Source organism: Pteropus alecto, unplaced genomic scaffold (genome assembly GCF_000325575.1).
Source record: "Pteropus alecto unplaced genomic scaffold, ASM32557v1 scaffold137, whole genome shotgun sequence".
Taxonomy (NCBI): Eukaryota; Metazoa; Chordata; class Mammalia; order Chiroptera; family Pteropodidae; genus Pteropus; species Pteropus alecto.
Genome location: NW_006440135.1, coordinates 534739 through 561682, shown reverse-complemented (window position 1 = coordinate 561682; position 26944 = coordinate 534739). Strand labels below are relative to the sequence as shown.

Genomic DNA, 26944 nt, shown 5'->3' with positions numbered 1-26944 from the left:
AAGAGTCCTTTGCTTTCTCCAAACGACTGTGGGCATCAGACCCACGAGGGAACCGGGCCCTGCTGTTCAGGTGCTCGCTTCTTGCCGAGTGATTCGATTACCTCTAAATGGCTTTCTGAACAGTTTGACTCAGAAAAGTCATGGTGTTTGGAAGTCACAGCGCATTCGGAGGGAGGCGGTCCTCGTTGCTGGAGATGAACAGCCATCGTCCCTGGTGTGTCTGTGCTGCAGTCTACGCTCGACAAACGGGATGCGCGAACGGGGTCCGATTAGGCTGCTGGACGAGTGTTCCAGCCGCTCTCTTACAGAGCTGTCATTCACAGTCTCCTTCTTCCCCCTTAGTACCGAGCCACGGCGCTGCCGGCCTTCAAGTATTACGTGACCTGCGCTTGCCTCATCTTCTTCTGCATCTTCGTCGTGCAGATTCTCGTGTTGCCGAAGTAAGTACGTGTGGCTCCCCGTGGGGACCCTCGCCTGGTGCACCCCCGCACGGGCCCAGTCATGCCTGAGGATGCGAGCTGTTCCTTTCCAAACAGAGGGATTACGTCACATTCCACATGCCACAGTGGCAGTGGATGGGGCGAAACGCCAACCTGTGTCATGTTTCGTTATAGGAATATTGGATTTTCAAAGTGGACATGTTGAGTCACCTTATACGGATTTGTTTTAAACAAATTTAACCTTCTGATTTTGATTTCTATATTACTCTGATGTCCAGTCTAAGAAGCATAGCCCAATAAACCTCACCCAGGAAGGACAAAGTCACTAGATTTTTTGTTCTTGTTGTAGTTTCTAATAAACAACATAAGTGTTTATTGAAAGGATAAAACCTGTTCTGGGAATGCTTCCCCCGCTCATTCGTTCTGATTTCACATTCTCCTTCATGAAATCCAGTCTCTGCCACCTTATCTGGCTGTCATAAGTCACTGTCCAACTCACGTCTCCCAGGAGCGACGTGGTATGGACAAGAGAAACTGAGTGAGCTGGATTCCACGCGTTCAGACTTTGGGGTGAGCTCTTCCTGGTTTTGGTCCGGGTGACCTCGTGGGTTCTGAATTGTGAGGGCATCGCTGTGATATAGTTTTCAGTGTATCTCTACCAGATACCTCTGGGATTCACCACTTTTGTTAAATCCTTAGGTGAAGGCTTCTGCACTAACTAAGGCATGTGAACTTGACTAGCCCCTTAGCACGGAGCAGGATGGGTATCTCACCTTTTAAAGATCACCCTTTTTTCACTCATGGCCCTAGACAGATAGTCAACATCGCTGAAAATTACCAGGCTGATGGACAGTTTTGATTTTTCTTATTTCCTGGTGGGACAGCACTTTCTGCCTCTTGATATATCATCCAAGAGCCCAATTCCGATTTTCCGTTAATGAAATGCCTGGGAGCATTGCCAGGTATAAATATTAAATCTCACACTCAGTGGCATGTATCAGCCTCTGGTTCTACCTGGGTCATTTAGCGCCAACACCTCTCAGCACTGTGCTTTCGAATACCCTCTGTGTATCTAGTGTTTTCTCTGCCTCGTTTATGAACTCATCTACTTAAAAATAATAATTCTGTTATATTTATGAAATATTTTATTGGAATAATGGTGCTTCTCACTTCTGCTGACATACCTTTTGTTTTTTTTTTAATTTATTGAATTGTAGTTTGATTTTGTTTGCTTTCTTAGTGGTATACTGTCCCATGATTTTGGAGGAAAGAAGGGAAAGAAATGATTAAATGAGTGAGTAAGTGAATAAATGAAGGAATAACTAATAATAGAAGAATGTGTGACCTTGAAAGGGCCAATAAGAAAAAGTCTTTTTCTGAAATAGGGTCTTACTTCATTCCTACTTGGCCCATATTTTTTAATCTGGCTCTAGTCTCAGAATTTTAATCGACATAATTAAGTTATTGGCTCCTCTTCGGGGAGGTGTTCTCTCACTTCTGTATGCCTTGCTCTATAACTCTATCAGAAGTGTGAGCTACCTTTGAAGACCAAAAACGATCGAGCATAAATTACATTTGCATTTTTTAATAGTTTTATTCATATCATCTGCCAAATTAAATACATTATGTTAAACCAGACATAGGCGATTATTAAAATTAGGATGATTTTTTTTTCTAATAAAGTTTAGTTAAATATCATGTGTTGTATAAGCCCAAGTTAAATTAAGAATAATGGTATTTTACTTAAGGAACATTAATAGTCAGATTATAATATTAAATCTCTTAGAACTTTTATTTCAGCTTAGATTCTTTAATACTCATTCCATTTCTCATTTTAATACTTAATACTCATTAATTCTTTAATACTTATTTCAAAAGAGTCACTTATTTTGTTTTTATCTCCAAAAATTAAAAAAAATAAATAAATAAGAAAAAGTTTAATGGTAGAATCATTCATGTTCATTGAAAGCAAACCTGGTTTCTTAAACACCGATGATGGAAAATAACTATCGTGGAGAAAGTTTGCTTTGGTGAGCCCAAACGTTGTATACAATGAAATTAAGTTACTCCTTATGTACCTTGATGCAGTGGATGGGAATCTTAGGACAAATCAAGAAAGAAAGAAGGAACAAAAGAAAGAAAGGAGAGAGGGAGCGGGTAGAAGAAAGAACGGAGGGAGGGTGGGAGGAAGGGGGGAAGAGACTTCTCACTGTCTAAGATGAAGGACCCACGTGGCTTTTACCGACATGAACAGTGTAGAGCTTGGAGTTCTGGTCATCTGAGAGTAAGGAAATCGTCACGGTTAGGAGCTTGAATGAGGGCTAGTGCTGTAGTTCCTTCCCACGGTCAAAGGCCAGAGGTTGGGGGTGGTGCCCCACCTCTCAGATTCCTTGGCTGCTTCCAGCCCACCACTCTGATTTCCTTCGTCTTTGTCTCCCACCTTCATTCTCTAAGATGGCAGCGTTCACCTTCTGAGCAACAGGATAGAGGGACAGACCCAGAAGCAGAGAGCAGGAAGCATTCGTAATTGCTATCTCTTGGGGAAACCTCCCAGAAGCTACGTCATGGCACTGTGGTTTATAACCCAAGTCTGTGATCACAAACCTAGCTGCAAGGGAGGCTGGTTTATAACCCAAGTCTGTAGTCACAAACTAGTCACAAAACCTAGCTGCAAGGGAGGCTGGAATCTTCAGTCTTCAGTCTGTGTAACAAGACGCTTATCTAAAAATTTCTAATATCATGAAAAAATATAATTCATGAAAACCAGTACTCTCTCCAGGAAAGAAAACCACTTTTTGTCAGCTATGTGTCACTAGTATAGTAAGACGTGAGGCATAATAACCATCGAAAGGGAGCTAAGCCTCTTTTCACTCCGTGAAACAGGACTACATACCTTTACTTTGTACCCAGGGGTATAGTCAGAGTGTTTGTAATGGAAATAGAAATTCATGCACGCAGTCAGTCATTTGTGGAATCATTCAACAGTTGTTTACTGAGCTACCATACGCCAAGCATAGTTAGATGATGGGAAACAGCAGTAACCCCCAAAAGTACCATCTGTCATATAACTTACTACATCCTATCGGAGAACACATAATGTAATAAAAAAATGTATATATAATTCAGTGGTGCTGAGCTTTAAGAAGAACTAAATGGCAGGACACAGAGTGAGGGACAGTGGTATTTCAGACGAGGGTGGTCTGAGAAGGCATCATAGACACAGCGACATTGAATGAATTGGAATGGGAATAATGCAGATGCTGGCAGAAGAACATTCTCAGTGATGGGAGTCACAGGTGTGTTCGTTCAAGGGGTGGCGGGAGCAGAGTGAGCCAGGAGAGGGTGGCCGGAAATGGGAGGAGAGGCGCTGTTGGAGGGGCAGGCCCTTCCGGGCTACTGGAAGAACTTTGGATTTCATGCTGGATACAACAGAAGGCCCTAGAAAGGTTCTCAGCTGCGGACATGATCTGGTTATGCTCAAAAGTGTTGTTCTTGTTGTTCTGGAGGGGCCGGGGGTAGGAAGAGGAAGAGGTCAAGTTCTGGATATATTATGAAGAGTGATGTAGACAGGTCTTATGAAGAGTGATGTAGAGTAAGAGAAAGTTCTGTGAAATTTCGAGGGGGGCAGGTGGGCATGGGGGTCAGCCTGGACGACTGGAAATATGCAGTTGCCGTCTACAGAGGGGGAGAATCCTGGGATAGGAAAAGGCTGGGGAGGGCCGTGGAACCAAGGGCTCGGCTGTGGACATCAGAGACGTGTGTGCTCATGATGTGACCCCTTCTGCCTCCCTCTCCCGCATCACGGGGCCTTCAAGGGGCCAGCACATCTATTATGAGAGAAGGGCTGCTGTAACGCGTGATGGAAAAAGATATTTAAATTCCTTTTTCCTTTTCATCTTTTGATTCTTTCTTTTTTTTTTTTTTACTGGATTCCCTTTCATTTTTTTCATTTTGAAGTTCTATCACCTATCACTTAAAAATGAGATAGAGAAAAGGAGGGCTTTTTATTATTCCATGCTAACTTATTCTTAACGGAAAAGTTTTCTTCCCTTAGTTCTCGTCATCCTTGCTCAGTACCGTGTACCAGACGTGCACAGGGTGCTGATGAGAGAATCTGCAACCTCGTTTGTGGGAGGAGAAGGGAGAGCACAGAGGGGGGAGGGGCATGAGAGGCATCATCATACTAAATAGAATTCCAGAGAATGAGCTTGTTATTTACCCACTGAAAGGGTTTATATCTAATGTAACTTAGACATTTTGGGGGGGATGTATATCTCTTCTGGCTTCGGTCAGTGTGCTTCCTCGTTCCTGTCAGGACCATCTTTAAGCCATAAACTGACTGGGGAAAAAAAAAACAGAAAGGAGAGAATCAGCCTCTTCCATTTACTGTAACAATATACTTGATTAAAGTGCCAGAGTCAAAAATTATTACTAAAAAGTGTGATTCTTTTTCCTTGCCGCATGACAGAGAAGAGTCAAGTTTGCTTTTCAGTGAGTGCATAATCAATTATGCTTGTGTGTCAGCAAGAAACAGCTTTGCGACCAGAATGTTAATTAAAACTGGTTATGTTACACAAACATCGTGGTATGCTTAATGGGCCTGAACGTGATTTTGATAGAACAGGCAGATAAACAGTTATAATTAAGAGCTTTCGACCATTACTTTGCCTCATGGTATGTCCCGTTCCCCGAGGTGACAGCTGCATCCATGTGAACAAGAAGGCCAGTGTGCCATGGGCTGGAACACTGGACAGCCTCAGGCTGAGCACGATGGTGAACGTTTGAACCATTCAGGGTCTGAATCTGAGGCTGCAACATCATGTTCTAAATATAAAATCATGTCACCTTCAAATAGAGAAAGTTTTACTTATTTTTTCCAATCTGATGCCTTTATTTCATTTCCCTGCCTAATTTCCCTAGCTAGGTTCTCCAGTACAATGTTCAGTAGAAGTCGTCACAGCACACATGTATTCTTGGAATACTGTCCAAGCTGTAACATATACTAGACCATAAAAGCACCGACACAAATTTGAAAAGATCGAAATAAATTTGAAAAGATAAAAATCTTATGGTCTTATAGCTAATTACACCAACATCAAATTAGAAATCAAGAACATTAGAATATCAAAAAGTATCCCCAATATATATTTCATTGGTCAATTATATACTTTTGAATAATCTATGAGTCAAAAAAGAAATCACAAGAGAAATTAGGAAATCTTTGCATATCAAAATATAACATATCAAAATATGTGGGATGTAGCTTACAGCAGTCACTTCAAGAAGAATTACAGCTTTAAAATGCTTATACCAGAAAGAAGATTAAAATCGGTGGCCTCAGTTTCCAACTTAGGAAGCCAGAAAGATGAGCAAATCGATAAATACTAAAGAAAGAAGATAGAAAATAACCAGTACAGAAAAATAGTATAGGCAAAAATTGATTCTTTGAAAAATTTAAATATTCCTAAACTTCTAGCAAAAGTGATCAAGAAAGAAAAAGAGAAAGATTATCACGAACAGCCAAACTAATAATATGAAGAATAAAAGGGGATTCGCCACAGATCCTATAGATATTAAAAGGATAAATATGGAGTATTATAAGTTACTTGAGGCCAAGAAGATTTACAATTTAGATAAAATGCGAAAATTTATCGAAAAGACAACCTACCACACCTGACACATAATGGAATAGAAAATGTCAATGTCTCTATCACATTTATTAAATTGATTTTTAAAATCTTCCCACGAAGAAAACTTCACAGCAGGGTGATTTCTGAGCGAGTTCTACCAAACATCGTCAGAAAATAAGATAGAAAACGAATTTCATAATTGTGAATGGATAACAATGCCCTATTCGTGGAAAGAGGCTCAAACTTTGCGGCTACAAACCAAAGGTCCCCTCTGTGCTACACATAGGAGACCTAGCTAAAATGGAAAGAGAGCACTTGGAAAGAGAGGATGGAAAATAGCTGTTCTGGGAAACAAAATATTCCCAGAAAAAAGGAAGCTGCCGGAATGTAGACGCCTGGCAATCGAGAAGTCAAGTGGAAGGCGTTCAGCATGAACAAAGACATGTCAAGGTATGGTACAGTCACCAAGAAGGGTTAGCGATCATAAGTTTTTATACACGCCAGCATCTTTTCGAAACAAATAAAGAGAAACTATTAAAATGTTTAGATATATGGACAAACCCGCAACCCTATTTGAAAATGTTAATACTTTCTAAAATTGACAGACCAAATGGAGCCCGTTAAGTCAGCCCACTGGGGACTTGACTTATCCATCAGGCCCTGTGAATAGATATAGTTGAAGAACATGTTTTGTTGCCAACAAAAAGAAAATGCATATCATTTTCAGAAAAACATAAAACATCATAGAAGTAGAGCATATTTATCACAGCCCAGAAGAAAAATAAATCATCCAAGTATAAATGATAACCACAATCTCTGATCAAATCTATTGAAATTAGAAATAAGGAGAATAGACCAAAAATAATCTCTTTGTAGAATTTATAAATTAGACTTCTGAATTACTCTTGTATTAAAAGGAAATGGAAATTGAAATTATAGGCCGTTTAGAAAAGAACAGTGATGAGTAGCTATAAATCAAAGCTGTGGAGTTTGGCTAAAACAGTAATTATAGGAATATTTATGTCCTTAAATATATTTATTAGACAATACAAAAGACTGCCAATAAATGACAATCAAGAAAAAGAACTATATAAGTTTTTTAAAGAACTTTTAAAGTTAAATCAGAAACTAATAATATAGAAAATTATCAGAAAGCATATACCTTAATAATAAACCAAAAGTTCATTCTTTGAGATCAACAAACATGTAAAGTTTTGAAAGTCTGATTTAAAGAAAAAAGAGAAAAATAACATTAAGTTTAAGAAGAAATTACTTCAAATATGGAGATTTTAAAAATCGTTAAAAGAATATTATGTAGACTATTTTACACACACACATATACATGAAGTGGATAATTTTCTAGGAAAATTATCAAAATTGACTTAAAAAATAGAACCAGTAAACATGGCAGAAATGTGCTTCTGAAAATAGAACCAGGTCAGGAATACAACCCTGTGGGCGTAAACCTCGACCTCACCGCTTAACAGACGTCTGACTTCCGTCAAGTCTCTCAGATTCTCTGGGCTTCAGTTTCTCTTCGGTACAATGAAGTGGTGATACTAACTCCTACTGAGGATTATCATGAGAGTTCGATGAACTATACACACAAAGCCCTTGGGAACAGTGCTTGGCACCTAGGAAATGCTCTATGGGTGATAGCTTGTAGCATCCTATCATCACCGTTACCTCATCAGGTGGTTTTACGGTTGAGATTTAGCAAACCTTCCGGAAGAGGTCACTCATTTATTATTTAGAGCTTCAGACCTCAGGAAAAGAAGTAACGTTTCTGAATTCAACCTAACGAGTCTGGCATTACCTTGACATCTAAAAGGAACCAGGTAAACATGGAGTCCAAGAAACCCCATCAGAGCTTGTTTCGTTATTTGAGAATAAAAACAGATGAGAAAGATGGCAAACAGACGTGGAGCGGATGAATGACCGTGACCCTCTTCAGTCACAGGAGAGACAAGAGCCCTCCGTTCACACTGTCTGCCTCTGCAGCGCCTGACCAGGGACGTAGGACTGGAGAGGTGTCCTAGAGAAGGGTGTCCTAGGTGGGGACGTAAGGGGACAAGCAGTACTGGCCTCTACTAGACACAGGTGGCTTCTTCCTCACCTTCCTGTCATTACAGTATCTCGCGGGCCTGGCATGTGAGACTAGCCAACCATCTTGGTGTCTTCCCAGCACAGACTCCCTGTCCCTCATAAAACATGAATGGATATCACTACCCAGCAGGCATTTGAAAGCTCTGTGGATCCCGGCCAGGCGATCACACAGCATTCAGCATGCCACTGAGTCAGGCTCGAGGGTCGGTCTGACCTCAGGTGTGCAGGCCTCGCTGGGCGTGCAGTCCCTCTCAGAGCGGGGTAGGGATCCGAGTGTGCGGGCTGCATGGCACCTTCCCACCGTGACAGCATCCGGGGTTACTCCGGTCACTCAGTTGCTTTGTTCGCCTCGTTTTGGGGCTCAAGGCTTGGCCCCGGCCTATAACTTCAGCTCGTTGCTGGTTTGCATCTGGCTCCCCGTCCCAGCTGCTGGCATTTGGGGTACTGCAGGCTCTGTGGTGTCTCTGGCCACCCTCGTTGGCCTGAGGTTCTGCGTGGTCTGGGACACACCCGGCTCTCCTCTGACGTCCCATTTCAATTTCATCTTTGGTTATCCACTGTGGTTGGGCTCTTTTGATACCCCGAACGCCTCTCCCCTTGGATTATATGAAGTTTTTAAAGGCTTTTAATTTTTTAAAGGCCCTCTCAGAAATGCATACAATTATTACGAATACTTATACCTCCCTGTCGGTGGCACACTCATGGGCACACTGCTCACGTGATCACGGAAAGCTTGGGTGTTTGCTGACTTGTGCAGGAATGTAAAGGCCGTGGGCTGTGCAATCTCGAGGGAACCTCGGGAAGCATTTAGATGCGTCATGTTGGAGGAAGTTGATTCTGGTCGGATTTTAGTGGGGACAATAGGGACTTCCTGTTTCCTAAGCGAACAGCAGCCAGGATGGGGCGTGGGGTCTTCGAGAGCATCCTATGAGGCTGCCCTGGATGCAGCAGCTGCCAGGACATCAACAGCAGGGAAGGGGACACCGAGACGGACAAGGTCAAGTGCAGGTACCAGTAGCATAGGCGAGTCATAAAAAGATTGTTTTTCTTTGATGAAGAACTGTTCTCTATAGGGCAGTTTTAATGACTCGTAACAAGTCAGTCGGACACGACTGTAGACGTGCTTCTTTGGATGTATTTTGGGTTTTATTTTAGCTTCATTTTCATTTCTCAAAAAATGAGTGAGGATCGAAGTCCTCGCTTGGTTAAGTCCCAGCGAAGCTGCGATGTTAATGCTGGCTTTCTGGAATAACCAGCTCTCTGCTCGCTAACCTGTTCCCTTTTGTTTCCTGGCAGAACGTCCATTCTCGGGATCTCCTTCGGAGCTGCGTCTCTCTCGCTTGCCTTCATCCTTTTCGTCTGCTTCGCTGGACAGCTTTTGGTAGGTACTGCAGATATGGACCTTCTTTGAAAACTGTGCTCACTGGATGAAAACCGACTCCTTACTTAAAACAGGGAGCTCATTACCTTACATTTCCAGTGATACAGATCTCAGTGAAGCAGCCCAGAATGCAAACTGAGGCAGCTCATGCACAAACGAGACTCTAATTTGAAGATTATTTGAGATGCTGGATGGCACATCATAAAACTATAGCTATGGCTGTTTGTTTCTGTCAACATGTTTTATCATCTCTAGGTTCTCAGAGTATTTATAACTGAGATCGTAAGCATAATAAGCAGCTTTTAGTGCACAGGGAATTAAAATTCAAACCAAATATATATTTTATATCTACTTGCCAGGTGTAAAATCTTAGAACATGTGTAAATTGCAATGTAAAAAATGTATCTTATAGGTGTTTTAATTTAAGCTAATCGTTGTGCAGTCTTGTGGGTTAGATGCTGGTTCTGGATATAGGAATTAAACCTCTGTGCATCTGTCAGTCTGAAGCAGTGTTGCTGGCTGGCTCCAGCTCCATGTGGGATAGAAGTTCCCAAAGCGAATCAGTGTTCCATTCTGTTCATCAGAGACGAGTCGAAACAGGAGAGGCCGCTCGCTCTCAGCTAGGTTTTGAGCCGAGTTCATGAGCATCCCAAAATTTTAAATTTGCAATAATTTGTTATACAAAATAAGTAGGAATAATCTTAAAAATATTTGTCAATGAATGCACAGTGCCCGCGTCCTCATTCCTGGCCGGCACCCACACGTACCTGATGCTCAGAAGTTCTTCTTAACTCTGGTTTGTCTCAAAGAGAACATTTTAAGACTGCAAATGAACTGGCGCCTGCCTCTTCCTTGCAAGAGGCCTGCGTTTTGCCAAAGTGCTCAGGGAGAGGAGACTTGAAGGCAGCTGGTCGTTCTGAACTTGAATCCATCCGTAGGATCCGTGAACAAGTCTCCCCCTAGTGGCCAGCTGGGTCCTTGGCCCAGACGGAATGCTGGTAAAATTCAAGAAGGAATTCTCGTTGCTATAAGAGCTTCTTTTTACTGTTTAGACAATTCTGTAAGGGTTGTTTTTTAACCGTCAACCTCAAACTTATTAACACACAGCCAATCTAAGAAGGCTTCAAGTGTGCTTTCTATTCTCTCGAAAACCTACCAATTATACGAGATCGCCTTACGATCTGCATTTATTTATGGATTAAATACTAAGTTTATGAAAAAATACTTATCCCAGACGCCTTTTCCAGTAACGTACGTTAACTTTCTGAAAACTTAAACGCCAGAGGCAGTATCGATGCTAACGTATTGGTATTAAGTTCTCCGTTTGAAGAATTAAAGAGGATTCATGAGGAGGTTGAGAACGGGCGAGCCCAGGGGCTGTCTTCCTGCCAGGCTTTACCTTTGCTGCCCTCCATTACACCAAAAAGTGCGACACAGGTAAATAAAATTGGTAGCTCGCGGTACAGCTGGATTTGATTTAAAAAAAAAAAAAAGGGGAGAGAAGCATCAAAATGGGCAAAAAGTAAGAGTGATTGACATGAAAGTTTTTCTTGTTGATAAAAAATTCATACAGGTATTTCTTCAGTGACACATTCTGAAAAAGATGTCAGGGACTTTGCTATTTTAATTACCCAGCCCGTCCCTGTCTCTGTCCTCTGCTGCCACCTCCGCCCTGCCCTGGGGCCTTCAGACTCTGCTCCCCACCCCTCACCTGGCCCACTGCCCAGCTCTTCTTGGAGCTTGGGTCCTTCTTGGTCCTTCTTGGAGCTCCGTGTGACTGAGGGTTTGTTCCGCATCATGTGGCACTCGATTCCATAACGGCTCGTTTGACCTCCCCGTTCGTGAGTGTGACTGTCATCTCCCCTTCCAAACACATAGTAGGTGCCAGTCCTCTGGCGAGTCCAGCAAAGCGCTGACCACACGACCACGTTTCATAAGCATGCGCTAAGTCGGCGTGACTGGACGGTCCCATCATTTCTGCCAGGATTCTTTCCTTCGTCCACTCACCTGGCTCCATGTCACGCCTCCCTCGTCTGCCCAAGATGCTGTGCCCTCAGAGCCCATGCTAATCTCCTTCTCGACACGCCTTCGCGTGGGGACAGGGTTGTGTGTAATCAAAAGCGTGAGTGCGTGGAGCAGGGGGAGTCGGCGGCCTTCTTATAAGCGCCACGATTCCTTGACACGAACAGGCCTCCGCTGGAAATAAGCTTCGAACCTTCCTGACCAACTCGGTAGAGCCCACCTCTCCAGCAGGCAGCTTCCCTGGTGCCTGCTGGCCAGGCTTCCTGTTAGGCATTCTTATTTGCATTTTTCAGATGGAAAGGTCCTCGGGGAGTTCACATCAGCCCTGTTTTGTGCCCTGTAGTGCTTAAAGGCCCCCAAAACACAGGGTAAATATTCAGCATTGTTTGTTGAGGGAATGTTGGGTTGTACCTAATGCGACCTCCTGGCACCACTGCTCAGAAAATGTCCCTCCCCTGTCCTCACACACCCTCGACTTCTCCTGAATTTGGCTCACAGCCACCGCATCCCTGCTCCAAATTCCAGCAAGCCCCTGGCCTGTGGGCTGCCTGGCCTATCGTCCTGGTGTCCTCACCTGTCACATCTCCTTGGCCCCCCCGCATCAGTGCCTTTATGAGGCACTCAGCTTTCTACAGCAGATGCTGGCGAGCATTTTAGAACCGTAAACTCGAGAATCGAAGGAGAACTCAGAGACGGCCTCGTCCAGCCCTGCATTTTGGGGGTGAGGGACTCAGGACTCTGGAGTGTCGTGTGCTTTGGCAAGTTTTTATTTCCATTCATTTAGAAGACATTTCCCTCCAGGAAAAATGATGCAGAAGGAGTCGTAAGCAGATCTCTTGAGGATGGAATGAGACTTTGGAGCAGGCTCACAAGTGTGACGACTATAAGGCAGAAGGGCTTTCCTGCCCTCGGCTAAGATCTTTCAGCATTTGAAATATTAGTTCATTCGTTTGTTTGTTTGTTTGTTTGTTTGTTTGTTTTTATGGTGGCGTTGGTTAACGATACCCACTGTTCCAGCTGTACACTTGAACAGTAAGGCATGTATATATTTACACTGCGCGTTCACCTCCCATAGTTAGACTTCTTTCTGTCACCACATATTTGATCCCTTTTACCCCGTCGACCTCGGCTAAGATCTTTTAGAATCAATATAAATGGCTTACGATGGGCCGGATCTCCACAAATAGTTCTGTCTCTGACCTCGTCGCAGTCTACAAATAACAAATATTACATTACATTTAAAATGACGACGTATTTCGCTGGGCGTTTCATGTACTCACGAGCATCCTTGGAGGATGTGCTGCCTCTGAACTAAGGCGACGAAGCGCACAGATGCTGCGTAGCTCACCCTGCAGCTGACGGCGAGCGGCATAGAGCCGGAATCAGAGTCAACCCTGAGAATCCTTACAATTTTTTTAACTCTTCGTTTACCAGCGCCAGCATTGAGTGGCCTTCCCAGTCCCCCTAACTTCCTTCATGCTGTTCTCACGTTCATTTCGCTGTTTTCTTGAGGCCATTTTCTTCTGATACAGGCCATGGATAGCAAGTCTATGTTTGGGTTCGTTTTTTGTTGTTTTTTTTTCTCACAATCCAAAGAATCGTAAATCATGCTAAAGTTGGTTGTCTCACCACCATTCAAATGGGTCCTGAATCCAAAGATGACATCTGGTGTGGTCTTGTGCATTTTCCCTGAGCTTCTGTCTTACGTACCGTCACCTTCCCAGGGTTAAAGGTGTCGCTGACCATTTGTTTCCGTGGAAGTGGCCTGTCGTTGGTCATGAACTTCCTGATCTGGAGAGCTACCGTCTCGTTCATGATGGCGGCCGACCCTCAAGCAGCCAGGGAGGAAGAGAGCTCCTTGTAATTAGTTGAGGGCAGGTTCCAGAGTGCCAGGCTGTGTGAAGAGAGGGTCACCCAAGAAGAGTGCCAAGTACTAGGCAGGGATGTCCGCGTTCACGCCACAGGCCAGCGTGGCACAGAGGATGCCTCGTGATCACTGCTAAGCATCTCTTGGTCAGAATCACACCGCGAGTCAGGACAGCCTCACCCAGAGCCTCATCCAATTCTCCCCAGCCTCATTCCTGATATATATTATTCAGCTTTTGGCCCAGTTTGTGTAAAATGGGATCCTGGGGAACGTTTGACTCCATCTTAAAAGACATTTGGTAAAACAGAAACAGAAACGTTAATTTATCCATGGATTTAGACTCTCAAGTATTCTCGTAAGAAAGTATCCTTAAGACTTTTTAAATGTTTTCACACATATGAGAGCCCTTCAGAGTGTTTTCATATGTATTATGTTTTGACAATCAAAACAATCCATTTTATTCAAGTAGAAACTAAGACATAGAATAAGAGACACGAGTTCACATTTTCATCGCGATCAGCAATAAAAAATAAAAATAATTATTATAGTAGTTTAATAATAATGTGTACATTTCCCACCAGATTTAACTTCCTAAACTATACGAGGTGGGCTTACATCTCTGTAACAAATACAACACAGTGACTCGAACCAAAAATACCACCCAAAAAACACCCCAAAAGCATCTTTGAAAACAAGCATGCCAGAGACAGCAAATGAAAATACTAGAAAATATCAGGAGACATGTTCTCTCGGTGCTGTCGTCTTGTGCTTTGTAGCGGAGATAATATGATGCCAGCCCCCCAACCTTGTTCCCCGTAGAAATGAAAGCACAAATGAGGAGATCGTCCTGGGAAGGAAAGTAGGACACACGCCGGCCGACGAGAAGGCTGTCTGGCCCCAGGAGTGTTTTTCCTTCAAGTCCATTTTCTCTAATGCCAACATAACTATCATCTTTCTCTGGGTTAGTGTTTTCTCAGAGTCCCTTTTCCTATCTTTTTATTCAGCTTTTCCTAGTCTTTCTGTAGGTTTCAGGTGTGTCTCTGGCAAACAACATCCAGCTGTACGTTATGTGATCCCAAAATCTCTTTTTGACCTGACAAGTGTCGTACATTTACGTGCGTTGTAATTACTGACGCAGCCTTATTTTGATTTCTTCTCTATCATGTATCTTCTTTGCTTCTTTATTTTCCTCTCTCCTGCCTTCTCGCGGACCAGTGGAGTTTATTTATTCTACTCCCTTTAGTAACTTGGAAGTTATGCTTTCTAGTGGTTTCTGTTAATGATTAACTTAAAACATGTCACACATGAGCATGACTAACAGATTCCGTTGATATCTTCATCATCTTGTCGAAAAACACAGGGACCTTGTCTGTGGCCACTCTGAACAAGCCTGATATCTGATCTCGGAAGCTAAGCAGGGTCGGTCCTGATTAGTACTTGGATGGGAGACCGCCTAGGAAGACCAGGTTCTATAGGCATAAAAAAGAAAGAAAAACACGGGGACTAAGCTCTAAATCTGATCGTCCTTCCCCATCTTCTATCTTTTTGAAACTACAAACTCGATAGTTACCCTAAATTGTGAAAGCAGCTAAGGAAATAAGCCATGAACACCACAGAAAGACAGAGAGGGTTGTTGAAATGTTTCTAAATTTAACCTGCCATTATTACTCATTGTTAGTTATTCTTGTCGTTTACCAATCTCTCCCCATCCTTCATGAACACCATTTCTTCCTCCAGGACTCAGTATCCATATTCCCAAAGGATTATTCCTTTTCTAACCCTTTCAGTGAGAGCCTTGAATAATATGCCCACTCAGCTTTTGTATTAAAAACAATCGTTTTTCCTCATTGAGGATCCATTTGTGATCATTGTTCTAGCATTTTGATGACATGAGTTCATATTTTCCTGGACTTTAATATGCTGAGGAGAAAGCTACAGTTCGTCTACTTGTTATTTCCTGATAGATGGATGATGTATCTTTTTCCACGTGGCTGTTTTTGTAGGATTTGTTCTGTGTCTGTCATGGGCAGTCGCCTCCCTGTGGCGTTTTTCCCATTTGGGACTCAGGGTGTCACCTCGACCGCAGAGCTCGTGTGTTTCTCCAGGGCCACAAAGTGGTTGCCCCACGTCTCCTTGTATTGTGCCTCTTTCCTGGTCTTTCTGCTCTATTTGATCTCAAACTTTCATGACGAGTACGTTGAATCTTTTTATTATGTCTTCCGTGCCTCGGCGTCTCTCTCACACTTTTCATCTCCATCTTTCTATGCTACCGTTCGGGTGATTTCCTCAGAGCCATCTTAACGCTCTTCAGCATAACGACCGAGTTTTTCATTTCGGTAGCTACACTTTCATCGCGAGAGAGTCTGTGTGGCTCCTTTGTAAAGTACGCCTGAACTGGTATTTTTCTCTTAACTGCTCATTCATTATGGACTCAAATCCATCTTTTGTTATTTTCATCTTATTTTATAGGCTATTTAAGATTGATATAATATCTGCAAATCTTGTGCTACTCGTTATGTCTGTTGATTCTTCCTTGGAAGGTCTGTTGTCTCAGTTCAGAATTTTTTTTCTATTGTGAGGTCATGTTGGGTGGGGACTGCCCCCAGCCCAGCTGAGACATGACGTCAAGTATCATTTATAAGTGGTGATGCTCTTGCTTCTGCCAGAACCCTAAGGACTTTGTTCTGATTAATAACCCCTCGACTTGGGGGTTCCATTATCAAGCAGATCCTATCATTTCAAACCCAACACCCATATGTGGACTTGGGCTTTGTTGTTGGAAATTTATTTGTACATCCCTGAGCTAGTGCGTGGAGTTCTTCTAGACGAACTTCTTCGCATGCAGGGAGCAGCCTTCTGAGGCTTCTGCCTTTAGTCAGGGTCTCGGACCCGGAGGCCCACCTCTCGCAGGCCCAAGGCAGCATCGTCTTCCCTGTGGGCATTGAAAGCCCACCCCCAGGTGTCGCAGCCTGTGTCCAGTCCCAGGATGCTCCTGGGCCAACCGCCCAGCCTCAGCCCCTCTACTCTGAGCCCCTCTTTGCTCCTGGCCTTGGGAATTTCTCTTTGCGTTCACTGTTAGGATAGTGAATGTCCTGAGTGGGCATCTATTGAGTTTCTACTGTTTACCAAACACTGTGCTGCCCCTGGGAACGCAAAGGCCTCTGTGATGGGGCCACTGCCCTCGGCTGTCTCTCCGTGTGGCCGGAGACAAGCGTTTCCGCAATGACACTGTGATGTGGACAGGCTGTAAGTGCCACCGTGGACAAATAACTGAGGAATGTGGCCCACCCAGGACATACAAAAGAAACGGGTTTATTTTGTAATATATGATTGATTGAAATAAAGAAGTAATTCTGTAGGAAACTCAAACTCAAATACGATGAATTAATCAAAGCACACGTGACAGCCTCTGTGACATTAAAGGTTACGAGTAATTATCGCCACCATACAAAGACAGTCTTTGGCCAATTAAAATGCCAAAGTAGGTGTCCTTTTAGCCAAATACACAAAAATGAATGTTTACGCGATCAACTTAAACATGTTTCAGGCAAGATTTTAAGATGGGTTTGTTTTTCATAATAATAAACGTTTGTTACTTAGCCACTGTGACAAAAGTTATAAAACTCTTCTGAATGTTTTTCATTTTGTTAAAACTTCACATAATCTACTTGTTTTCTGGCATCTCATTTTATTTTAAAAATGGAAACTAATGACATTGTGATTGCAATCTGCTTTTATAATGACTACATTTAATTACGAGGAATTCTTGAGTGAGAGACTACTACCAGTTATTTTCGGTGCAAAACATTAAAAAAAGGAGGAGAAGGAGGAGGAGGGACGGGGGAGGGAAGATTTTTTTTTAGTCTGGATACAGAGCATGGATGTTTCATTCTTACGTGGAGCATCACATGACCGTGCCGGGCGAACACCGACATGCATCCCGTGCGCCTGCATGCAAACCGCACTCACTCACTGTCCCCACGCCCACCCCATGACAGCGTTTTTATATAAATGTAAATCTTCCTCCTCGTATGTGTCCCACTGTATTTAGTGCCAACTCCGTATTTTTCAGTGGGTGGATGTGGCATTAATAGCCGATAACACTGTAGAAGGTCCTCCCTAAGCTCAGTGTGAGAGGCGACCATGGGACGCAGTGAGACCCACTGATGATTGGGAAGCTGATTTGGCTGAAATTATGCCAGTCATTAAACCAAAGAGCCACTAGAGCGACGGACGCGGGCACAGCGCAGGCATCTCTCATCTTCGTCTGAATAGCATCTTCTGAATAGACGCCGAAATGTTCTTTGAGATATCCTTTATGTGTCGCTAGGTTGGTAAAAATTTTAATAAACGTATTTGTCCATCAAGGGCTTTTTTTTTTTTTTTTTGAATACTTACCCCCAAACCGAATAAACCGAAGTAAATCATCATGTCAAGATTCGAGTTGTGATTTTCGTTCAGAGCTTCGAATCGAATCCACGTTCTCGTTTCCCTTAGATCCCTTCTCCTTTAAGATGTGAGTCTCCTGCCCGTCGCTGGTTTCCATCATCCCCCTCACATCGTCTCCTTCCTCGTCTTCCTCCGCTGTGACTGTGGCTCAAGGACATGTCACTCACCGTCTTCTTTTCTTCCTGTGTCCTTGCCCCCAGCAATGTTTACCAGTCTTCGTATTTCAGCCCAGTCTTATCTACTTTGCCTCAATTCGATGACAGGAATAAAAAGATAGGAGAGGCTGCCTGCCTCCCCGACCTTGGGAACAGAGACTGTTGGGCACGGGTACGTTGACAGACGCTGGCATGGGCCGACTTGGAGGGAACCATGAAGACCCAACAGGCGAATGAATTGAACCTACTGCATCGGAATTCCTTGTCCTACACCCAGTGCGTGCCAAACCCACATGGCTTGAGTGAAGCGCTTTAAGGCTTTTCTTCCTAGGGGTGAACAGGGCGTCCTTCCACACATGTAGTTTCCAGGGCCACCAATATGAAATTCTGCCCAGCACACTGGAGCAGCAGGAAAACATATTTGGCTGCCCTCATCTGTTTCAGTAAATGATCAACTTCTGCTCGGGATAGAACATATTTTTGTAAGCTTATTTGGCAAGATGATTATCACCATGTAGTATTCTAAAATTGTAAACAAAGTAATATTTTAATGTCACAATTTCAATGGTAAGTGTGTAATAATTAGATATTTTACCTAATTGACTGTGATATGGAATCTGAGCTGGGTTTAAATTTCTCCTAAAGTAGTAAAGTTGTGTGTTTTCTGCTCTTAACATTTTCATTATCGTATCTATTGATAATTTCTGCGTACAGATACAAAATTTTAATAATTTTCTCTTAAATAAAAACACTAATCCTAGTGAGTTAGAATGCAAATACATTTTGTCTTAATTTACCAGAATCAAACCAAATGCCATTAGTTCCGAATAGAATCTGAGCTGGATGACTAAGATACTCTATTTGAATCTCTGATCTTGAAACTTTATCACAGGCTTCTCCTCCAGAAGATAGATGTGATTAGGGTCCGAGGTATTAATATTATCAGAAGTAGCACGCGTTAAGTGATGATGATAAGCTCCCTCAGCTGGGTGTCCTCCAGCCGAATGACTCTCCAAGATGTTGTGCGTTCAGAGCATTAAAAAGCATCTTATTGGATGAAAGATTTAATGCCACCACCAACCCCCATCCAAACCCCGTTCTTGGGAAGAAACCAAAGGCACAAATCTGGTGCCTTCCCCGTTGCTAGCAGAGAAACTGTCCTGCAGAACCGGTCCTAATGCATCTCCTGCCTCCAGCCAGCCACTCAGCCTCTGGCCACCCCTGGAGCCCAGTACAGCACTAGCTCAAGCTCTCAGACGGGCTCCGAGAAAGACCTGGGGAGATTAGAGAGGATAATTGACTTGCAGAAAGACTCACAGCTGTGGGAGTTTGATCCCGGTTCACCGGGCTGGTTGTTTACCCCCCTAGCCACCTCTCATGCCATATTATAGAATCTGACTTAATTGTTGTATTGACATTTAACGTATTGCGATGCTTGTATTTTAAAGAATAAAGCATACACGTATATTTTTTAAGAAAGAAGCAGAAAATGTAAGTGAAGTAGAGAAATAAAAGTGTTGTTTATGACTGCTGCTGAGGAGGATTCTCTATTTGAGTTTTATTGAGGTCACACCAGTTTTACATTATTTTAACTCAGTATTTGACAGTTGTAGTCTTTTGATTCGCTACCTATTGATCTGTTTTCTACATAAACCAGCTGAATTTATGATAATGGCTTCATCGGAACTATGATCTGAGTCCCAAAACATCCCACAGAATGGTTTAATTAACTGACATAATGTTCCTCTACCAGAAGATTTTTTAAAAACATATTTCAGGTCTATTTGAAAGGACATACAAGCACATCCTACATTTATCATAGGAACTTAATTAATTAGTTCTTAATTTGTAACACTGAGCCAACATAATCTAACGAGGTTTGTGACCCGGCGCGCACCCCCAGCGGGTCCCAGAGCTACTGCTTTACATCTGTGAATAACACTGGAGCGTCTCATGGTTTTAAATAGCCGTTAAGAAACTCAGAGAGAATGCGTAAAATAACAATGCGTTGCTTTTTCTCTCCCCCTCTTCCTAGCAATGCAGCAAAAAGGCCTCCGCCTCCCTCCTGTGGCTTTTGAAGTCGTCGGGTGTCATCGCGAACCGCCCGTGGCCCCAGATCTCGCTCACGGTCATCACCACGGCTATCGTCCTAACCATGGCCGTGTTCAACATGGTGAGTTGATGCCCCGCTCCTGATATCTGACTCGCTGCCATTTCTAAACCTCGCTCAGAGCTCCTGTGGTGACACCAGTCACTGCCAGTTAAATCCTCACCCACCGCAGCAGCAGCAGCATCACTAAGAACCTGTGCTTTCCGCCCAAACCAGCCTGGGGGCAGCTCCTCCCAGCTGTTCCCACCTTCTTGCCCCTTGGGGCTCCTGGGGACAGAAGTGCCATCAAATGTCAGCAGGATGACCACCGAAGAGTAGCAGAACCATCAAATCAAGGAGAGTGCCGTGCAGAGCTGCCCTGCTCTGGCACTTCCAGCCCTAGCTTCAAACCTCAGCTCCGGCCTTCCTGCTGTTTCGATAAACTTCCATGGCTTCCATTTCTACTTTTCAGAATTGAGAACTGACGCTTCTCCGCCAAGGTGGATTTTAGGGTAAATGAGCGGATGTCCCTACCACACTTAGGATGGCACCAGCACTCTGTGAATATTTAATGGTCGCTCTTACTGTATCGATATGACCATTACTGCTGTGTTCTTAAAAATAGGCACAGACGTAATCAATGCACCTTGAGACACGTCCTTACTATTATTCTGACACCTCGATCGTCAACCGTAATGCGACACTTCCTGTGGATTGCTTTACTGGTTGTTGGGACTACGGCGTGTCATGATGCACGGTCCTTGTCTTCCAGAAGCAGAAAATCAGGCCGAGAAGATAGAGCATAAATATTAAATCATAAGACATAGTTGTCATAAATGAGACGGCATTTATTCAACCAAAAAATATATATTAATTGAGCATAAATACATGTCTGGGACATCGCTAAGTGGTCAGAACCCAAAGACAGTTCTCTGCCTTCCAGGCATTCGCGGTGGAGTTTGGAGACGGACGGCCAGGAAGCCAGAGTCGCGTAGAAGCGCGTAGTGGGGTGGCAAGGAGAAGGGACGGCAGGGCCTGCTGGGCTGAACTGTAAAGGATGGGTAGAAGGAGCTCAGAAGACGGTGGACGTCAGGTGACAAGGAGGGAAGATATTTGTCACCTGGGACTAGAGCAGACATTTGTATTAAGAAGTCGTAGAAAATAAGGCTGAGGAAGTAATAGGGACTTTGACTGTTTACTTGGGCTCAGTCCTGGACATTCTACTTTAGAGCATGCGGTGCCTCCTGACACACCTGCAGATTCAGGTGAGGGCGATGCCACCTGGAAGGCAGACGGTCTAGGGTGCCGGCCGCAGGGGCTGGATGGCCTGCTCATGTGCCTTACTCTGCCTAGACGTTGTCTTAAGGATGCCTGGGAAGGGCCATCAGAGAAAGCCAAGGCTTGTCCTCCTCCCACTTCCTGCCCGACCCGGAAGTGGGCGTGTGGGTTCCTGCGTGTCGCCCCACATGGTCAGCTAGAGGGCAGGCCTACTGGCTCGCTCCACCTCACCTGACCACATGTCAACTCCCTCTAGGAGCACCCCGGATGAAACACGTGAGGCCCAGCCCTCATGTCAGCCTCCCCCGGCTCAGGCCAGTGAGAAAGGTGACCATGACTGCTCCTTCCTGTGTCCCTTGCATAGTCTCGGTGGTCAACTCAGAGAGCGGTGTGCCTTGTGGGCAGTTAGAACCTATGGTGCCTGCGGGGAGAGGGCTCAGCAGGCAAGCCTAGGCCCACCTGGCCCTCGGTCTGTGTTCTGACGAGGAGTCTTCTTCATGCGTCAAGTTCACCATGGGCATTCCACCGCCATGGGCAGCCTCTTGCTCCTCTGTAAAATCAGGGCGTGACACTAAGCCAGCCTTTCCTCCTTTCTACTATGGGGATGATGAGACCACCCTTCAGGGGCTGGGGCCTCATCTTGGTGACAGGCATACCTAGACCAGAGAATCATTTATTTCCAACAAGAGCTTAATCAAAACTGACCGGCGATCAGCTAGAGAACAGCGCCCCATCTGGACAGCAAGTGATTCCCTCGAGAACCGCCCCGCTTTAAAGGGACTTCACAGCATCAGTCAGCCAGAGACACGTGCTCATGAGGGGCCCAGACCCGGGTTCTCTATGTGAAGACCCAGGGGGACTTTTGCTGTGGCCCCAGAACTGTCATCGGTGCCAAGACAGCCTCAGGGTGGGGAATGTGTCACTAGGGACTTACGACTGAGACCAAAGGGACTTTGCTGGCAGCCTGTGTGCGTGCGTGTTACTAGCCATTGGGATGAGACTTCTCTGCCCTGTCCGTGTTATGGTTCTTGCAAACACGGGGCCAAGGGCGGGGACGGAGAGGCAAAGGGCTAGGGCGAGAGCCTGCAGCATCACGCGTGTGTTCTCTAAAAGACATGCCTTGTGCTTGACTTGGTACCGCGCGCGTGTCCATTAGTCCCCTGCTCTGAGAGCCAGCTCTTCAGGAGCGTGACCAACGAGCTCGAAGAGCCGTTTGGGACACGAAAGCTGCAGGAGATGCCTGGGTCAGAAGTAAAGTCCACGGCAGAGGAGCGATTGCCACGCTGCCCTCATAATTGAGGCTCCTCTCCCTCAAGCTGTGCTCGTTCACCTGTTCAGGCACAGGACCCCTAAAACACACTCCCTGAGAGGCGACCTTTGCCGTTGGCAGCACGTGCAGGTCATGGGAGTGAGACGCGGAGCGTGGCGTCCACGTGCTGCAGAGTCAGGTCTTTATTGTTGCACGTATCCTAGGACAGGGCCCCCGTGGCAAGAGCGACCATTCAGCATTTACTAAACAAAAGACTGAGTGATGAACAGGTGAGCACACAGCCCTTTGAAAAAAGAAGCCATTTATTTTCGTAAAGTCTAGTTTGACCTTATAAAACCAGGATTTATCACCTCATTTTTTAGAGACAGAATCTCTAAATGGGGAACAAATCAGATTTGGAAGCTAATTGTGTTTCACATAGGATAATTAGTAATGATTGATGGGCAGTTTGGCCACTGTCTAAATGTTTGATGAGCTGAGCATTCAGGAGCAGATTTTTTTTTTTTTTTTTTTTACAGTAATTGAGATCCCTTTGGAGAGAAGAAATATATCTTCGGTACCAGGGGAAAAAAAAAAAAAAAGAAGAAGAAGTCTTCCTGCATCGTTTTCCTTCCTCACAAAGAAAGGGGTTCATTGCCAAGTTAGGGATGTGGGAGACACGATAAAGCTATGATGGACGATCTTTGAGAAAGAGAGGAAATGAGGCTTCGCCCCAAGACTGAGCTCCCTCCCCGGCGACAAGGCCATGGGGTGGGGACCAGCTAGACTGCTTTTTCTCTGTCAGCGCTTGGGGACGGGGGCAGTGGGGGGACTCAGAACTGCTCAGTAGACTGTTTTCCCCACCAACACAGGAAAAATGGCATTTTCCTTGATATCTGGGGCCCCGAAATTAGTGGTTCTTTTCCATCAGATGCTCTTCTTATATTTATTTTAAAGAAGCATTAGGTGCATTAGGTACAGAAAGGAAATTATTTTTCATTACTAGGGATCAATTGTGGAGCTTTGCTGTCTCTTATGAACCACAGAAAGGGAAGGGCTCACTCGTCAGAGCGCTGTCTTTGGTGGCATCTGAGGGTTTACAGAAAATGCCCTCCAGCTCCTCGGGTCCCCATCGTCCTGAGTTATGGCTCCATGAGGCGGACCCAGGGTCCACGTCCCCAGCCAAACCATAGGGTACTGTAACGACCCCTGGTCCATACACACCACCAGGTGGCGCTGACGCAGATTCAGACACAGGCCCGTGGGAACTGAGACCAGCGGGTGCCCTGCAGGGAGGTGGCTCCTAAGTCACTCACTCACCTTCGGGATGACACCTACATCGTAACAGCCCTCATAGGGTCGACAGGAACGGTGTGCTCAGAGGACACGGACGTAAATGACAAAATGTCCAGCTCAGTTTTATTCAAAATAAATCGTGCGATTTTAAATACACGATGTTCACCCATGTGACACCAAACACCCTGATAAAAAGTAGAAGAAAACAGTTATCCAGATTTTCATCAACTGTGGGGTTTGGGGTGCCAAATCGCCGATGACCTGGGCGTTTTGTTCCATTTTAGTTTCTGACTGACTCTTTAGAGTCACGTATGGGAGCTTGAATCCTGTGCCACTTTTTGTGACCTTTCGACCGTGTCATCGTGTGATTTCCCACGTCATTTCGCTGGGAACACTGTCTCTAGCACGGCTTCGTAACTGTGTCGGCAGGGAGTGAGTCGTGGTTAGCTGGTGGTCTACCCGGGCTTCTAACTCCAACCACATGACAAGGGCTGCGATGTCGTCAGGCACAAGACACAATATTAAATCGGGTGTTCATAATTTAATACTATTTGAAAAGCATAATTCTGAGATGTTTTAAATGGCCTGGAAAATGTAAAATTTGGTAGTAAAGCTAAAAATATACAATGTTCATTAGGATACTGAATATCCTAGAACATGCTTTATTAGGGTATCTTGTCCTGATAATAAGGACATCATTTTCCCAATCATGACAAAGATTGTAGGATACGAAAATGGGTTTGGAGAGGACCCCAAATAATTCTGATTATTACAAGTTCAATCTGTGGAGAAAGTTGTGGCAGCTTAATTCGGAAGGAAGAAAAACAAAGGAGAAATAATGCCAGTATTTGCTTGGCTATGTGGGGGATGACATGAGTTTCTTATTTTAAAGTGATTAAGAAAAGGAAGAATTGATTCTAAATTGAGATGTGATGCCACATAGAATACAGTTTCTTGATTGTAGGGGTACTTAAAAATGCTATACAAATAGCAGAATTTTTCAAATTCAAAGCGTCATGTTTATTGTAGAGCCTCCTTCAAGACAAAGTTTTTACAGGATATGTTTCTACTCATCGTGTAGCAAGAATTTATTTTCTTTATAAAATGATATAACCAAGAAGTTTTTGTCAATAATTTTAAGATCTTAGATGCTTCAGACTAGTAACCTACCAAGCTAAACGGTCTCCTCCTATTTGTCATGTCTTGATTCTTTAGTAGTAAATCTATTTTACTTTGCGTCTGTCGAATCTAAATTTGTAACATTTTTGGAGCTCAATATTTGCCAAGTTATTACTCCATTAATTTTTTTTGACATAACTTTTTCAGTTCAACCGGAGGTTGTGACATTTTTGCTAACTTTTTTAGTAGTAAATGAAGAAATCTACTATAATTCTTTGATTCTTAAATCAGCACTTTGATTTTATCAAACGATATAATAAAAAGAAACACTACATCTAGTCTCATTCTTAGAATCTGAGAGAAAAAAATGTTCCCAAGAATAGACTTAATAAATGCTTCCTTATCTACCTAAGTAAATCGGTTTAAGTGTTTGATGAGACCTCTGCCATCAAAAGAAATAAAAAAAAAAGAAGGAAGCAAACAAAAGCAACCACAGGACTGTACAGGAAAATTTTCTTCGTAAGCCTTAATATGTATGGCCGACCTATGCAGAAAGCACAGCTCGTTTCATAGCCGAGATAAATTTCTTTCAGTAAAGGGGACCTGGCCTGAGTCATTCTCCGGTTTGTCTTTACTGAAGGCTCCTGGGACCCTCAGCCATGGTATAGAAAGTGACTGATCCTACATCACTTAAACAGACTGTGCTACAGCTTCTCAGAAAGGAGGTGGAAAGAGAGAGACAGAGGGAGACAGAGACGGAGACAGAGACAGAGACAGAGAAACAGAGAGAAAATTTCTGCCTTTCCTCCTGTGTGACCATTACATAAGAGCTACTCGTCTATTTTCTCAAGGTCACCTTTCTGTTTAACTAGCACCCTTTTCCAGCAGCCCTAAGGGCATCCCCTCAATTTTAATCTCTTGTGGTCCTGAGCTGCCAAGCACTCACAATAATAGATACAAGTGTTGATACCGGTTATTGCATTCTGCCCATAAAATTCATTTTTTCTTAAAAACTCATAAAACTCCATTGACTCATTTAATGTTTGAACCAAGACGGTTAAGAACCTACAAACACGTTGCAAAGGCTGTGATTTCGGGGCACAGAGTTGAGCGTGTGTGTGTAGTGAAGTCAGCCTCCAATGTAATTCTGACTGAGCCCTCCCTCTGCCCTGTGCTTCGTGCATTTTAAATTCAGCATTTAGCAGAGGTGCTTCTGTGCTCTTCGGCATCAGTCCTGAATCCGGAATTCATTGTTAAGTGTGTCGCACAACAATAAATAGTTATTTACTTATTCGATGGAAATGCTCAAAGCCTCAAAAAGCCAGCGAGAAGCTGTCAGCATGCGAGATGTACGTGCTGGCAGATCCGCCCGCTCCTGCTTGCTGGGCTGGGGGACCCAGCGATCGGCTTAGCACTCACCTCCCAGCTTCAGTGTCCCCTGCACCAGCTCACTGAAAAAATCAACATTTTCCTTGCAGTTTTTCCTGAGCGACTCAGAGGAAGCAATCCCTTCCACCGCCAATACGTCAAACACGAGTCTTTCTGCCTCGAGTAATCAGGCGGCCATTCTGCGTGCACAAAACCTGTTTTTCCTTCCGGTAAGAGTGTTTCGTTCCTTATCATTGCTTTTGGTGTTTTTTTGTATGCGGCTGGTCCATTTCATGCTGTGGTGTCCACTTTCTCATCTGTTCTAGACTTCACTTTTCTCCTTTGGTGTCAATACCCGAGCAGGTCCTGACCTGTTCAAAATTGCCCGTCATGGAGAAGAGAAGACCTAGCCGACTGGTACCTTTTAGGTCACATGGGCAAACTCACGATGTCACCAGCGATGCTCTCACAGAGGACTCTTGTCTTTATTCTCTT

The 26944-nt window shown here is 44.1% G+C and overlaps 1 protein-coding gene across 1 annotated transcript in view; it reads left to right on the top strand.

Annotated features, from left to right (window-relative positions):
• The window catches only part of ADCY2 (adenylate cyclase 2), a 299856-nt gene that overhangs the window by 234187 nt on the left and 38725 nt on the right, over positions 1-26944 (top strand). Inside the window, exons 14-17 of the mRNA XM_015593413.1 lie at positions 343-440; positions 9473-9557; positions 20086-20223; positions 26560-26679. Of these exons, the coding sequence (XP_015448899.1) occupies positions 343-440; positions 9473-9557; positions 20086-20223; positions 26560-26679 (441 nt within the window). The remainder of the gene's footprint in view (positions 1-342; positions 441-9472; positions 9558-20085; positions 20224-26559; positions 26680-26944) is intronic.